Here is a 16,459-nt window from a genome sequence, read left to right as displayed (position 1 = left end):
GTATAAATTATAAAATGTATTTATAACACTAAATTAAATAAGTACTGCAAAAAAGGAGGTGAATTTTGCTGATGAAGTGCCCGTGGATTAATTTTCTATGCGGAACTATGATGGCGGAGGTGGGGGGAGGGGTGAAGAACCTGTTTCTAAAACGTTGAGTGTGTGTCTTCGGGCTAGTGTTCTTGTTCCTTGCAGGCAACAATGAAAAGGGGACATGTCCTGGGTGACAGGGATCCTGAATGATGGATGCCACCTTTTTGAGGCGTCATACATTCAGGGATTTCCCCATTACACTCCGCATCCAAGTATCCCTGAAATATGTCCATTCAAAACAGGACAATCCCTCTTATATTTACAGTACTTCAATTTCTTCACAGATATTCCGCAATGCCCCACAGATTGGATTCGGTTCAGGAAAAGCTGTTATCAATTTTCCTCAAGAACACAAATCTGGGCGGAGTCCCAGAGACACTGTGCATCGGTAGATGCCCATCTTGTTGTCATTAACAATGAAGAAGAGCAGGTAGGAGATCTGTTTGAATGGTCACGCTGACCAGCAGATTCGGAGTGATAGAGTTGAACCACAAAAGCAGAGAGAAGCCATGAATAACTCAGTGTTGGGCTGTTGTTCGCCAGGTTTTGGATAAATCTTCGTTTAAGATCAATGACAGCTCTATTTCTATTTATTTCCACATTCTTATTTCAACGTGTTGCTATTCATTTAATGTTATAACCTCTGAAAAATCCAGCTCTCTGGTATTCCAAGTCAGGATCTTCCGTCAGTTCCCCTTGGCATTAAACGGTGTGGTACGTCAGTATGCACAGACAGAAATGTAGCTGGGAGCAGGCACGCACTATTTTAACTTAGATGGAATTATAATCTTTCACTGACCATCCCAAAAATACGCACACCACAGCTAATGTGCTTTCTGAAGACCCGACTCACCTCAATATTCATTTCCAGAATAAGGGGCACGATTTTATTTGTTCTTTATTTAACCATGGATTTTTTTTTTCTGGGCAAGATTCCTTCTGATATATCTTTTCCGTTCCTGGTTAGATCTTCTAAGAGAAGAATTGCTTAACTCCCAGGCAACTGCTGGAATTTCTTTTGATCGAAAATGTGTGGCACCAATTCGTTGCCCCTGGCTATTCAGTCTTTGGTTTTTATGGAACCTGTGTAGATTCCAGTGCCGGCTTCTGACTAGTCATTGAGAAATTTACCCTTCCATCCACAAACGATTGCCCATCAACAAAACCAACCCCTTAGTTAATTCAACATTAATATCAATTTGCCGATATGTTCCTACAGACCAAAGGGCAATTTAAATTGAGCTAAACTACCTATTTGCATATCTTTGTAAAATAGAGAAATTTTAACACTTAAGCAACATCTAGAAGGTAACAAAGTAAATTGACAAGTTCTATACAGAAAGTTCGAAGTTCAGGATCGAACCCGAACTTGTGTCTCTCGCTCTGTAAGGGAAAGGCTTTACCACATTCTCTCCAGCCTAAGGATGTTCAAAGTGTTTTCCGGCCATTGTGAACTTCAGAGGCGCGGGTGCACTGCGTGGTAAATATCCAGACTTACTTGCAAGGAGAGCCGACCAGTAAACAGCAATCAATTAACAGAGCTATAATTGAGTTCTAGTGTTGAAATCATTGAATTATTCTGGAACTGAAGTCCATGAAGCCCATGGCGGCACTGCCCTCTTCCAGTGCCGTCTTTTCAAAACGTCCATCCACCTTCTTTCCCAAATCCTTTAAAATGATTAGCTCTCCAGCGTGTATCAATTTTGCTTACTTTCCTCAGGTTCCTTTCGCACGGAGAGTTACATCCGTGATTTGTTTAGTTTCACAGGAGTACTCTTTCAATTCGGAGAATTACTAGTCCTTGCAGTGCACGAAGTGATAGAAGACGATGGGCATTGCTCGCACGTCAAGAAAGTGCCAAACGTTTGAGCTCGTGAACTGGTTGTGCCCGAGCCAAAAGTTGTTCCAAGAAATGTGCGGCAATGCCATCTACTGTACAAACATCTACTGTATTGTTCGATGTAAACCATACACAATAATATAGAAAATATTGTCATCAACTCTCAGCTAACTGATTTATTTGTTCTCGTCAAGTACGCGAAAAGTCCAAAGCACTGTTCATATGTAACGCTTACTCATCAATAATGTATTCGCTGTTAGTTATTTTGGGTTTCATCAGGAACACGCTGCTCCACAGTGTAATGCAGCCATCACCAATCAAACCCCAAGATTTTGTAATTTGATGTGAAAGAGACTGTCGTAACATCAAGACAATATTTGGTGGTTTCGCCGCCACCCCCTGTCTGCTGGACAAAGTCCCTGCATGCACGGAGAAGTGTGGCAGAGTTTTAGCTTGCGGGAAGTCAGTCATCTCAGCATCAGGCCATTGTGGTAGAATCCCAAACAGCAGAGACTAGCATTCCACCACCTTCACGTATTTCCTCATTAATCTTCTTCCAAGCTGAGACAGGAGTGAGGATGTTTACTGTTGATTTACTGCGAGTCGAACAGCTGAGAATTTTCGGAGCGAAGGCACTTTACTACTCGGTGTAAAAGAGAGGCAAGAATGAGCAGGCGTGTGACGTCAACCAGGAGAGCGGGAACAGTTTAAAAAGAAGACCACCATATCCAGCGGGCAGCGGAGTAAGAGGTAGCAGAGTGACAGGGCTTTGGCTCAACGGGCATAGGCGGTAACGTGGCGAGGCAGGTTTACCTGTGTTAATTGTGGAAAGGAATTAGTATGTGTGCGAGGCCGGTTTTCTGTGCTCCGTGTCAGATGTCGGAGGTCCTGGAGTCTGCCAGCACCCGGGTGGCCATATCTGCACCAGATGTGTCGAGCTGCAGCTCCTGAGGGAACGAGTTAGGGAACCGGAGATGAAGGTCAATGACCTTCGTCTGGTCAGGGAGAGCGAGGAGGTGATAAAAAGGAGTTATAGATAGGTGGTCACCCCGGGGCCACGGAAGGCAGACAAGTGGGTAACAGTCAGGAGAGGGAAGGGGAAGAGTCACGTACTAGACAGTACGGCTGTGGCTGTCTCCCTGAACAATAGGTACTCCTGTTTGAGGGCTGTTGGGGGGACATCCTACATGGGGGAAGCAACAGTGGCCGTGCCTCTTGCACAGAGTCCGGCCCTGTGGCTCAGAAGGGTAGGGAAAGCTAATGGGGGGAGTTTAAACTGGAATGTTGGGGGGTGGGAACCGAACTACAGAGACTGGGGAAGAGGCGATTGGGTCACAAATCAAGAAAGCTTGGAGACAGTGTGTGAGGGAGGATAGGCAGGTGATAGAGAAGGGACGAGCTCAGACCGATGGTTTGAGATGTGTCTATTTTAACGCAAGAAGTATTGTGAACAAAACGGATTAGCTTAGAGCGTGGATCAGTACTTGGAGCTATGACGTGGTGGCCGTTACAGAGACTTGGATGGCTCAGGGACAGGAATGGTTACTTCAAGTGCCGGGTTTTGGATGTTTCAGAAAGGACAGGGAGGGAGGCAAAAGAGGTGGGGGCACGGCACTGCTGATCAGAGATAGTGTCACGGCTGCAGAAAAGGTGGACGTCATGGAGAGATTGTCTACGGAGTCTCTGTGGGTGGAGATTAGGAACAGGAAGGGGTTAATAACTTTACAGGGTGTTTTTATCGGCTGCCCAATAGTCACAGAGATATCGAGGAGCAGATAGGGAAACAGATCCTGGAAAGGTATAATAATAACAGAGTTGTCGTATTGGGGGATTTTAATTTCCCAAATATCGATTTGTATCTCCCCATAGCAAGGGGATTAGATGGGGTGGAGTTTGTTGGGTGTGTTCGGAAAGGTTTCTTGACACAATATGTAGATAAGCCTACAAGAGGAGAGACTATACTTGATTTGGTATTGGGAAATGAACCTGGTCATGTGTCAGATCTCTCAGTGGCAGAGCATTTTGGAGATAGTGATTATAATTCTATCTTCTTTACAATAACATTGGAGAGAGATAAGAACATACAAGTTAGAAAAGCGTTTAATTGGAGTAAGGGGAATTATGCGGCCATCAGGCAGAAAATTTGAAGCTTAAATTGGGAACAGATGTTCTCAGTGAAAGGTACGGAAGAAATATGGCAAATGTTCAGGAGGTATTTGCGTGAAGTTTAGCATAGGTACGTCCCTATGAGACAGGGAAGTTATGGTAGGGTACAGAAACTGTGGTGTGCAAAGGCTGTAATAAATCTAGTCAAGAAGAAAAGAAAAGCTTACAATAGGGTCAGAGAGCGAGGTAATGTTAGAAATCTACAAGATTATAAAATAAAAGGAAGGAGCTTAAAAAGGAAATTAGGAGAGCCAGAAAGGGAGATAAGAAGGCCTTGGCGGCAGGATTAAAGAAAACCGCAAGGCGATCTACAGTTATGTGAAGGGTAAGAGGATAGGGCTTGAAAGAATAGAAGCTATGCAGTGTGACAGTGGGAAAGTGTGCATGGAACTGGAGGAAATAGCAGACGTACTTAATGAATACTTTACTTCAGTATTCACTATGGAAAATGATTTTGGTGATTGTAGTGCTGACTTGCAGCGGACTGAAAATCTTGAGCATGTAGACATTAAGAAAGAGGATGTGCAGGAGCTTTTGGAAAGTATCAAGCTGGATAAGTCGCCGGGACGGGAGGATGTTTTCCCCAAGCTACTGTGGGAGGCGAGGGAGAAGATTACTGAGCCTCTGACGAAGATCTTTGAAACATCAATGGGGACGGGAGAGGTCCCAGAGGATCAGAACGTTGCGGATATTGTTGCTGTATTCAAGAAAGCGAGTAGAAATAGCCCCGGAAGCTTTAGACCAGCGAGTCTTACTTCAGTGGCTGGGAAGCTGATGGAGAAGATCCTGAGAAGCAGGATTTATGAACATTTAGAGAGGGATAACATGATTAGGAATAGTCAGCATGGCTTTGGTAGGTCGTGCCTTACGAGCCTGATTGAATCTTTTGAGGATGTGACTAAAGACATTAATGAAGGAAGAGCAGTAGATATACTGTACATGGATTTCAGCAAGGCATTTGATGAGGTACCCCATACAAGGCTTATTGAGAAAGTAAGGAGGCATGGTCCAAGGGGACATTTCTTTGTGGATCCGAAACTGGCTTGCCCACAGAAGGCAAAGAGTAGTTGTAGACGGGTCATATACTGCATGGAGGTCGGTGACCAGTGGTGTGCCTCAGGGATCTGTTCTGGGACCCTTACTCATAGTGATTTTTATAAATGACCCGGCTGAGGAAGTAGAGGGATGGTTTAGTAAGTTTGCTGATGACACAAAGGTTGGAGGCATTGTGGATAGTGTAGAGGGCTGTCAGAGGTTACAGCGGGACATTGATAAGATGCAAAACTGGGCTGAGAAGTAGCAGATAGAGTTCAACGCAGATATGTGTGAAGTGGTTCATTTTGGTAGGTCAAATATGACGGCAGAATATAGAAATAATGGAAAGAGTCTTTGCAGTGTGGAGCATCAGAAGGATCATGGGGTCCGAGTCCATAGGATGCTCAAAGCATCTGCACTGGTTGACTCTGTAGTTAAAAAGGCATACGGTGTATTGGCTTTCATTAATCGTGGAACTGAATTTAGGAACCGAGAGGTAATGTTGCAGCTATATAGGACCCTGGTCAGACCCCACTTTGAGTACTGTGCTCAGTTCTGGTCGCCTCACTACAGGAAGGATGTGGAAGCCACAGAAAGGGTGCAGATGAGATTTAGAAGGCTGTTGCCTGGATTGGGAAGCATGCCTTATGAAAACGGGTTGAGTGATCTCCGCCTTTTCTCTTTGGGGCGGGGGAGGATGAAGCGTGACCTGATAGAGGTGTAGAAGATGATGAGAGGCATTGATCATGTGGATAGTCGGAGGCTTTTTCCCAGGGCCGAAATGGTTGCCGCAAGAAGACACAGGTTTAAGGTGATGGGCAGTAGGTACAGAGGAGATGTCAGGCGTAAGTTCTATACTCAGAGAGTGTTGATTGCGTGAATGGGCTGCCGGCAACGGTGGTAGAAGCGGATACGATAGGGTCTTTTAAGAAACTTTTGGATAGATACATGGATCTTACAAAAACAGAAGGCTATAGGTAAGCCTAGTAATTTCTAAGATAGGGACATGTTCGGCACAGCTTTGTGGGCCGAAGGGCCTGTATTGTGCTATAGATTTTCTATGTTTCTATGTTTCTATGGTTTCGTAAAGATTCAAAAGCTTTTTCAAGTCCTCGGCGAATAATTCAATTCGGATATGCATGCATCAATAATCCGGCATGTGCGATAAGTGGCCAACTTTTGAAAACAAATGACCTTACCAGCAATGAACATCCCTCCAACAATCAATATCCTGGGAGTCATCTCCGACTAGAAAATCGAGCACAAGCCATATTTGGATTATCGATGTAATGTGTAAGTTTGATGCTTTGTATTCTGTTTTGAGTGCCTCGACTTCCTGTTTTTCCAAGGCATTATACAAAGACAAAAAACAGGTCTGTAATAGAATAATCTTCTCTTATCTTGCAGCTCCAAAAACACACAAAGAATTCAGCACCAGTGCGTGAAATAGAGTCCTTAATCAACAGTTCATTCATTCAAATGAACATCTCTAATTGCTATATTCCTGGTGAAGTTGTCGGGAGGAAATCAGCAGATGTAGGGGACGCAAACAATTTTAACAAACACCCCTAAATACTCAAAGAAATGACTTCAAATGTAACTTCTTAGAACCCCTGGATCTACAATAGAGGTGCTCAATGGACAGACAGTCAAATAGAAACCTTTGTTAAAGGTTCGGGACCGGCACTCTCCCACACAAGTGAGAAAATGTAGAGGTTGTCAGTTGCAAAGCAAACGTGGTGAAAGGGTTGGAGATTTAAGACAAGTGACCGTATGGAGTCAGTTTAAGCCAAATGCGATGTCTCAGCACTGCTACGAAAGGCTAGCTAAGGTACGCCCTCTAGTCATTCCCTGTCATTTCTGCTGAAACTTCGTGCTGCCGTAGCTGCCAAATACGCCCCCACGGAGAAAAGATATATGTAAATAAATAGACGATCCAGTGCCATTCTCACCCACTTTCATTTAGCCATTTATACGCCTTGAAATGAGTAATTGGGCTTTCTTTATAAGTATATCAACTACACAGTTGTTCAATACAATTAAACTAGTTATTGGTACTACATACAATGAGGCATTTCCGTTTCCATGGCAGGAATTTTTAAGACGGACCCTTCAAATGCGATATTGGATTGGCCTCAGTGATACTGCGTCTGAAGGTGATTGGCGCTGGGTGGACGGAACCGATTATTCTTCCTCTTTAACGTGAGTTTCTTTCCAGTTTATCCCATCTCTCTGGCGTTGAATGATAAACGAAAATCAAAATACCTCATCACTTCATGTTCCGGGAGTTATTTACAACATAATGATATAACTCGATTTTCTAATTTCAAGTAGTCCTTACGCTGCTAGCTATTCATCAGTTGTTTTCCCATATTTGTTCTCTTTCCCATACCCTCTCTAGCCCCTCTTCGCTCCTTTACATCCCCTGCTCTCCTATTAACACCCACCTACAAACCACACAGTTCACTCCTACAACTAGCTGTCCTCCATTTATCTTTCTTAATGGGTCTTTTTCACGTCATTCTTACTTATCGGATTTGAGCTCATTCGGCTCAACAAGAGTTTGACCGCATTGCCCTCACCATTGCTATCTGACGCAAACATCTCAGTTACTCTACTATTTATATAGACTGCCGTTCTGTTTCTACATTTTACATGCTTTTACATTATGTCTCCCTGTTGTGGTGTGTCTCGTGACTGAAGGTCTTCTTTACTGACGGCATTATTCGCGTAAAAACAGATTTTTCCAGGAATGTGCGTGCATATAGCTGTTCCAATCGGCAGCTTGTACAAAGATTTAAGACTAGAACAGAGATCTGGGGCTACGCCGAGCGAAGTGTGGATCTGTGGTCGCTGAGAATTTTGAAAAGATTGCATAAACTGGTGTAATAAAGAGAGCATTGATTTGTACTGGACATCGGCTGTCCGCAGGGTCCCGAAGAATTAATGGGGTGTATGCAATATAATCGGCTTTATTGCTTGGGCAGAAAATTGAAATTTGTAGAAACTTGTGTGTCTGTTCTGGAATCAGTTGGTGTGCGGACAGCCAGGCTATTGACTTACTGATATTGGAGCCTGTAGACAGAAAAGCCAGCAGCTGGAAACGGCAGTGGCGAATATGAAAAAAAATCACTCTGAAAACGAGCCTCAGTAGCAGGCAGTGAGCGGTGCCGTAGAGAGAATAATCGGCACCATCGACCTATGCCGGCGTTGCGAGCCGCTTTAGCAGGAACACCTTGATTTCAAGAGGTCGGAATGATCGAGTCCTGTGGGGAAAACATGATGAAGGACAAGCATGAGAATCGTGAAAGCCAGGCTGCCTCATAAAAAAATATCGATTGTAACCGAGGATTCGATTACCCCGATCGGAGCTCATTTTCTGAGCCGCGGAGATTCGGAGATACTAAGGGTGAGAAGACGTAATTCACCCAGGTCTGACCGCTGAGTACATAACGGATGGACTCGTGGCAGTTTGGTGTTTTTGAACAGCGGCCAATCAGCGTTCAGGTTTTATCGGCAAGTAGAAAATAAAATAGGGCAGCGCAAACAAAGCGACCATTGTTACGGCGGCCAGTGTTAGAGAGGGAATTTTGTGGTTTTATCTCTTTGAAACTTCAACGAGGAGAGGCTTCAGTCAGAAAAATCTAAATGATGTTGGTAGAATTTTCCCCATAGCCGTTTATTGTTTTTTTCCCTTCTTTATACTTGCCTAGTTAGAACAGTAGGGATGCCAAGCACGGTAGATAAATGCTCCTGCGGGAGCTGTGGGAAAGCAGGGAGACCTCCAGGTTCCCTGACGACTACACCTGTGAGAAATGCATCCGGCTACAGCTCCGAACATGGAGTTGGAAATGGATGAACTCGGATCATTTGGGAGACTGAGGTGGTGAGGGATAGGACATATAGAAAGATAGTTAACCCCCAGGTGAAGGATACAGTTAACTAGATAGCAGGCAGGAAAGGGAAAGGGATTAAACAGCCAGTGCAGGGTATCCCTGTGGTTATCCCCCGAGCAACAATTTGGAGACTGTTGAGGGGGATACCGGAGTACTGGAAAGTTATGGCAGTCAGGTGTCTGGAACTGAATCTGGCACTGTGATTCAGAAGGGAAGGGGAGGGAGAAGCGGCGAGATGTGGTGATCAGGTTTTCGTTCGTTAGGGGAACAGAAGGGATGTTCTATGGACGAGACTGAGATTCCCGGATAGTATGTTGCTACCCGAGTGCCAGTGTTCGGCATATATCCGAATCCGTCGTCGGTACCTCGGGAAGGTGAGAATCCAGAGGTCCTGATACATGTAGGTGCCAATGACATTAGTAGAATGAGTAAAGAAGTTCTGCAAAGTGAATGCAGGGCGATAGAAGCTAAGTTAAAGTGCAGGACCTCCGACAACCTTGTAGAATGTTGTGGACCCTATCCAAGGCGTAACTGAACCTGGCACCAGGGAGGCAATATACTATCTGCGTGTGTATATCGCGTCCACAGGATGTTGTCTCCATTCCTTTAATAATAGAATCTCACCTCTCTGCTCTTGTATGCCACAGCGGCAGATTCAGCGCCAGACACCTGGTTGCTGCGATTCCCCAAATAGAGGTCGTTCCTCTCAAGAGTATCCAAAAATTATAGAGGGAACGGCCACTTTCTTCTCCTGACGTTCACACAGTTACCTGCCTCCTGAAATCTAAGGGGAACTACATCTCTATAGCTAATTCTACAACTTATTCATTCTCCAATATGAGCACAAGGTCATCGAGCTGCTGCTCCAGTTTCTTAACTTTCTCTGAGGAGCTGTTGCTCGAGGGATCTGCTGCAGATTTGCTTATCTGGGAGAAAAGATATCTCCAAAAAGCCATTCTCCCTGCACTGCCTGTGCCATAACAGTCAAAGAAAGAAAAATGAAGAGACAGAAGAAACTTACCACACCCAAGCCCGAGAAACTAAAGCCTCTCTAACATTGGCCCACTCACACAATAGCCGCTCTGTTTGCCCCTGCCTTATCCTTATTCTCATTATCTAATGAATCCCGTTCACTAACTGGGCGCAGTCCTACTCTGAAAACTGCCGTGAGGAGCTGAAATTTTTAAACTTCAGCTGTGGATTAGACATCGTTTTTGTGGGAGAAGCTAGTAAATGGTTGCATCCTCGACTGGAGGGCTGTGATTCGCAGAGTGACACAATAATTGGTGCTGGGTGCGTTGTATTTTGTCACCTATGTGAATAATCTTGATGGTAACGTGGTTAGATGTATCAGCACTTTTGCAGATGAAAGCAAAATTGCGGGTGTAGTAGACATCGAGGAAAACTCTGAGAGCTTGCAGCAGGATCTGGACCTGCTGAAAAACTGGGCTGAAAAATGCGACAAGGAATTTATGGCAGAAAGTGCGAGGTGCTACACTTCCGTCGGACCAGCGTGGGTAGGCCTTACATTGTTAACGGTAGGCCACCGAGGGGTGCTGTAGAACAAAGGGATCTGGGAATACAGGTTCATAATTTATTTAAAGTGGCATTACAAGTAAACAGGGACGCAAAGAATGCTTTTGTCACATTGGCCTTCATAAATAAAAGTACTGAATACAGCAGATGGAATGTTATGTTGAAGTTGTATAAGACATTGGTGAGGTCTGATTTGGAGTATTGTGTGCAATCTTAGTTACCTATCTATTGGAAAGATTAAACGAGTACAGAGGCAATTTATAAGGATGTTGCCAGAACTGGAGGAGCTCAGTTATTGGGAAAAAGATGAATAGCTTAGCACTTTATCTAATGGAACATAAAAGACTGAGAGGAGATTTTATAGAGGTATACAAAACTATGAGTGGTACAAATAGGGTATTTCCACTGAGGTCGGGTGGGACTACATCTAGAGGTCATTGATTAAGGGTGAAAGGTGAACAGTTTAAGGGGATAATAAGAGGAATTATCCTGGCAGCACTGCTCCGACAGCGTGCAGCGTAAAGTGAGTCCAAGGAAGGAAGATTAGTTTGTGTGATGTGCTGGGCTGTGTTCACGATCTTCTGTAGCTTCTTCCGGTCTTGGACAGAACAACTTCCGTACCAGGTTGTAATGCACCCTAGAAGAATGTTTTCTACGGTGCATCTATAAGAATTAGTGAGCGTTTTAGGGGACAGGCCAAATTTCTTTAGCTTTGTCAGGAAGTAAAGGCGCTGGTGGGCCCTCTTGGCAGTGGACTCTGCTTGGTTGGACCAAGTCAGGTCATTTGTGATGTTGACCCCGAGGAACTTAATGCTTTTGACGTATTCCACTCGCGCACCACCGATGTTAATGGGGTCGTGCGGTCCGCTACTCCGTCTGAAGTTAACAACCAATTCTCTCGTCTTGCTGACGTTGAGGGATAGGTTATTGTCTTCACACCATGCCACCAGGTTCTTAATTTCCTCTTTGTACTCAGACTCATCTTTACACGAGATACGGCCTACAATTGTGGTGACATTAACAAACTTATATATTGGGTTCGATGGAAACTTGGCTGCACAATCATGGGTGTACAGTGAGTACAACAGGGGACTGAGTACATAGCCTTGTGGGGCACCGGTGCTCAGAATGATTGTAGAGGAGAGCTTGTCCTCTATTTTTACAGCCTGGGTCCTGGCGGTGAGGAAGTTGAAGATCCAGCTGCAGATCTGATTGCTAAGGCCCAGGTACTGGAGCTTAGGAATCAGTTTATTTGGAATGATGGTATTAAAGGCAGATCTATAGTCAATGAAAAGGAGACTTACATATGCGTCTTTATTCTCCAATTGTTCTAAGGACGAATGCAGTGCAGGGACTAATGTAGCAAGTAGCATTTGTCTCATATCACTGCTGCAATAACTATCCATACTGAACTATCAATACAGTTAATTTCCTTTCACTGAAATGGAATCCCAAACTCCAAACCAAACCGATTATGGGAACGGTTCAGTACAGGATTATCATATTTAGAGTATTTCCACCTGGAAATTCAGAGGATGGGTGAAAGGTAGGCAGCATCTGCTGGTCTTCTGGCGGCACCATAGCCAGTAGCATAAATATTGAACTAAAGTTGATATTGAGGTAGGCGTCCTATTAATAATACTACTTCCCTTACTCTTTACTTTAGATACTGGAGTGAAGGGGAACCTAATGATGGAGACCACGGTGAAGACTGTGCGGAGATATTTGACAATGGAAAATGGAATGACTTGCCGTGTAGTAACATTCAGCATTGGATCTGTGAGAAATCTGCATTGATTCCGCCTTAATATAGCAGTTGGTACGAAAAGAACAATGACCGACTTTCTTAAGATTGAATATGATATACAGATGTTATATCTTATAAGAGCACATTTTAGTCCATCCAAAGGGTGCTAATGTTTTAAAAAGTAATCCAGTTACTCATTCGCGTCTTTTCTGTGGTGTCTTTTTCCGAAAAAATCTACAATTGTCGTTTTCCTCCACTCCAGCTGTAATAAATTTAGATCATGAATACTTACAAAGTATTAGAGCATTCTTCATCCTTTGCTCACCTCTTGGAAAGTGTCTCACGGCTTTAAGTTATCCAGTATTGGGAGTTGCTTCGTGGTCTCAACCCACCTGAAATTGAAGAACGGTGTGCAGTTTAAACGGATCACCCAGTACGTTCTGCTGCATGAACCCCTACTCTAACTTCCTCAGTAAACCCTTTGAGCCTGAAATGTACTTTACCAGAAAGTAGCTACGTTTAGACTGGAGACAGATATGAATGTCCTGATCACTTCAGCGGGAAACTGGCACATAAGCATAATGAAAAGAAGATTGACATTATGTATTTGGGATAAGAGACAATGCAGAGAAATTTGAGGTTAAGTAGAAATAATTTTTTTTTTAATTAACAGTGATAAACGACGTGATTTTTTCCCGTTTTGAGGCAGAAGTGAAGTACAAGACATAAAAGTCTATCAGTTACGAAAATAAATTCTGCAAAGAAACAATAACGAGATAATCTTCAGGTTCAAAAGTTCAAAGGCTCAAAGGGCCATTTATCGTCAAAGCATACATACATATACAACTCTGAAATTTGTCAGGCTCTCATAACCGTTCAGCCATCTGATGGCAGAGCATAAGAAGCTGTTACTGAATCGTTAGGTATAGTTCTTCAGGCTCCTGTAACTCCCCCTAGATGATAGTAACGAGGCATACCCTAATTGTGAAGGCTGTTAATAATCAATGTGACCTCCTTGAGGCACCGCCTTTTTGAAGATGTACTCGACAGTGGAGATGGTTGTACCGTGACACAGCTGGCTAAATTTGTATTCCTCCTCGTCTTCTGGCGATCCTTTTTATTGTAGGCTCCAAACCAGTCAGAGTGCTCTCTCTCTTACATTTTGAGGAATTTGTAAGTCTTTGGTCGTATTACAAATCTCCTCAAACTCTGCGTGTTTTGGAGGAAGTATATTTTCATAGATCCCCAATCACAGCAAGTGAAGTTAAAACGTGGTTAAAATAATCAGACTGGTTGTGTTTATCTATTAGCCAAGAATAACAAGCAATGCAAGATGCACTGGGAATAGCAATAACGATTTGCCTCTCCGTTTGAGCATCGTTTGCACATCAGATGCCGGATATAAAATGTGTGATATGATTGTTCAGATTAGGGGAAGTAAACAGGATCTAGTCAGGGCTAGAACTGTAGCTACCTGGACTGTTCAAAAATTTGCCTTGGAATAGAGTAGGCAGATTGGATAATTAATTGAGTAATATTAAATTAGGAAGTACAATCAAACTGTCATTACATAGGAACTATTTGCATTTTGCAGCAAGTAGAACTAGATGACATATATTTCAAATTGAAAATACTTCTTTTCCGAACAAATGCGCGGGGGAAATCGTTATCTGAAAGGGTGCAAGATGCAGAAACCCTTTCGGAATTTCAGAAAACAGAAGGTTTGTACGCAAGGAACCTTGGCATTTAAGAATAGAGTCCCAGTGTAAGAACGTTGCATTAAACTGGACTATATTTTATTTCGACTTACAGAAACAAATTGGGCTAGATGCCAGCGCAATACATCGTAATTGGCCTTTCTGGCTTCGCCATATTTGGATACTCTGCCCTTTTTAGCTATGATGCATTGAGAATCCCAAAACTCCAGTGCTACTTCAAATCAACCTCTTCATTCTTTAAGACTTGGAATAGTTTCTAAACAGTTTTTAATCCAGTCGACCATAGGCGGAAAGTAGACTGAACTTGGGCTGTGTTACTCCGAGTGCCGGACAGTCCATCTTTTCTCTGCAGTCCCATCTCTTTCCCGTTGTGCCTCCAGAATTTGTTGTTTTTTGCCGGCTAATAATGACAAAATTCTGTCGAGGTGGACTTCAAATAAAGCATATCCTACGGATCCGTTGCTTTAATGAATTTCTATGTATATGCTGTTATATAATATAGCTGCCCAACACTGGAGGTCGTAGGCACATTTAAAATCTCTAAAGCAGAACATCTTCTACTGAAGGATAGTAACATCACCAATGTCTTCTCTATCGCACTTATAGCCCACTTGTATACTCCCATATTTCTCCGCTTGTGTGTGACCATTTGGATTTTGGCGGTTTAGTGATTTAACGGCGGTGTTTTTCGATCTCTGGGAACTTGAAGTACTGCATATAATCTGCAGAATCTTTATGTTCCTTTTTTCTGCTGATAAGATGCTTAAGAAAGGATAAATGATGATTCCATGATCTGAATCTCGGGTGTTCCATTAAACCATTCACTGACGTCAGAAGAATAGAGTAAAACTTTTGTTGTATCTAATGTCTGTTTTGCAGTGTACTCTAATCGCCGTTTTGCTGAATCCAGCCACCCTGCATTAATTCGTGCCACAGCCAGCGGCAAATTTCTTTAGCCAGTATTCAGGTTGAAACACACAACTACGTTTAAAAAGCAGCTTCATTCAACTATAGAATAACGTTGCTCTATTATTTCACAGAATTTTTTCTGAAAGACCAGTTGTACAAATGAATATAAAGATTTGTTTTGTTATTCAAATCAAAATTTAATGACACGAAAATCCAAAGGGATGCCCAAATCTTCTTCCTTTGTTACAAGCACAAAACATTCTACAGATATTGCAAATTCAGAGTAATGCACGCAAAATGCAATATAAACTCAGCAGTTAGGCAGTGTCTATAGAAAGGAATAAATATCCGATGTTTTAGGATACCTTACATTAGGGCTGGAAATAAAGGCAGAAGAAAAAAAAAATAAGATTGTTGGGGCGGGGGAGGGGGAAGTAGAAAGATTGTGATTGTTCATATTTCTGTTGCCGCTGATCGTCCACTGTGCTGGTTGAACTCAGCATTTTGGAGTAGGTTTACATTGGAGATCTTCTAATCATTTTCCCAGGAAAGATCAGTGTGCGTAAACACGAGGAAGTCTGCAGCTGTTAGAAATGCCGCTTGTGTGTTGCTTAAAATCAAGGTACAGCTAGAAATATAAATTTCACCCTCCCCTCACAGAACAACTTTATTTTATATTAAATCCAGTGCGTTCCCAATCGGACAAGAACACTTTTGGCCCTATTACTTTGTTCCACTGCGGGGACAATGAAATACGTGAATCGTAAGTACCATAAAACTGACAGAATCAGCAAATCTCGACAGTACACATAACAGTGGATAAATAAAGAATTAGCAGCGGAGAGAGGCCATGAACAAATCCTTACCTTCAGTAATGGTGAATCCTTGTATGTGATTGCTCAACAGAGGGCTGATTGTTCGCTAGGAGGGCCGGGTAGATCGTTCATCGTCAGATCCATACCCCGAGTGAAGCATGTATCGTTTACCAAAACACAGTCGCTCCATGTGGTAGAGTCATAAAGTTATAGAAACATATAGCATAGAAACAGGCCATTCCGCCGGTCTCGTCTGTGCCTATTCATTTAATCAACATACTCTCATGGAGCATAATCCTTTGTATCCCTACCATCCATGTACCTATCCAAACGTCTCTTAAACTTTGCAATCGAACTCGCATGCACCTCCTCACGCTCTCACAACCCTCAGAGTGAAAAGATTTAGCTTCATATTCCCGTCGAACTTTTTACCCCCTTTTACCCTTCATCCATGACGTCCAGTTGTAGTCCCACCTGACGTCAGTGATTAAAAAATCCTGCTTGCATTAACCCTATCTATACCCTCATATTTTGTCTATCTCGATCAAATCTCCCCTCCATCTCTAAGTTCTAGCAAATAAAGTCCCAACGCATTCAATTTTTTTTTCTCAGGTCCTCCAGTCTCAGTCACATCCTTGCATATTTTTTTCTGTTCTCTTTCAAACTTTTTTGCATTTTTTCTGTAGGTAAGTGACCAAAACTGC

The 16,459-nt window shown here is 43.1% G+C and overlaps 1 protein-coding gene across 2 annotated transcripts in view; it reads left to right on the top strand.

Annotated features, from left to right (window-relative positions):
- LOC134339260 (C-type lectin domain family 10 member A-like) overlaps window positions 1–12,595 on the top strand; it is a 68,382-nt gene extending 55,787 nt beyond the window's left edge. For both annotated transcript variants that reach the window (XM_063035625.1, XM_063035624.1), the window contains exons 10-12: window positions 378–523; window positions 7,227–7,336; window positions 12,233–12,595. In XM_063035625.1, the coding sequence (XP_062891695.1) occupies window positions 378–523; window positions 7,227–7,336; window positions 12,233–12,374 (398 nt within the window). In that variant the 3' untranslated portion in view covers window positions 12,375–12,595. The remainder of the gene's footprint in view (window positions 1–377; window positions 524–7,226; window positions 7,337–12,232) is intronic.
- Window positions 12,596–16,459: the final 3,864 nt, after the last annotated feature.

Source organism: Mobula hypostoma, chromosome 29, assembly GCF_963921235.1.
Source record: "Mobula hypostoma chromosome 29, sMobHyp1.1, whole genome shotgun sequence".
NCBI lineage: Eukaryota > Metazoa > Chordata > Chondrichthyes > Myliobatiformes > Myliobatidae > Mobula > Mobula hypostoma.
The sequence above is the reverse complement of the archived record's forward strand: the minus strand, read 5'-3'. Positions and strand labels throughout refer to the sequence as shown.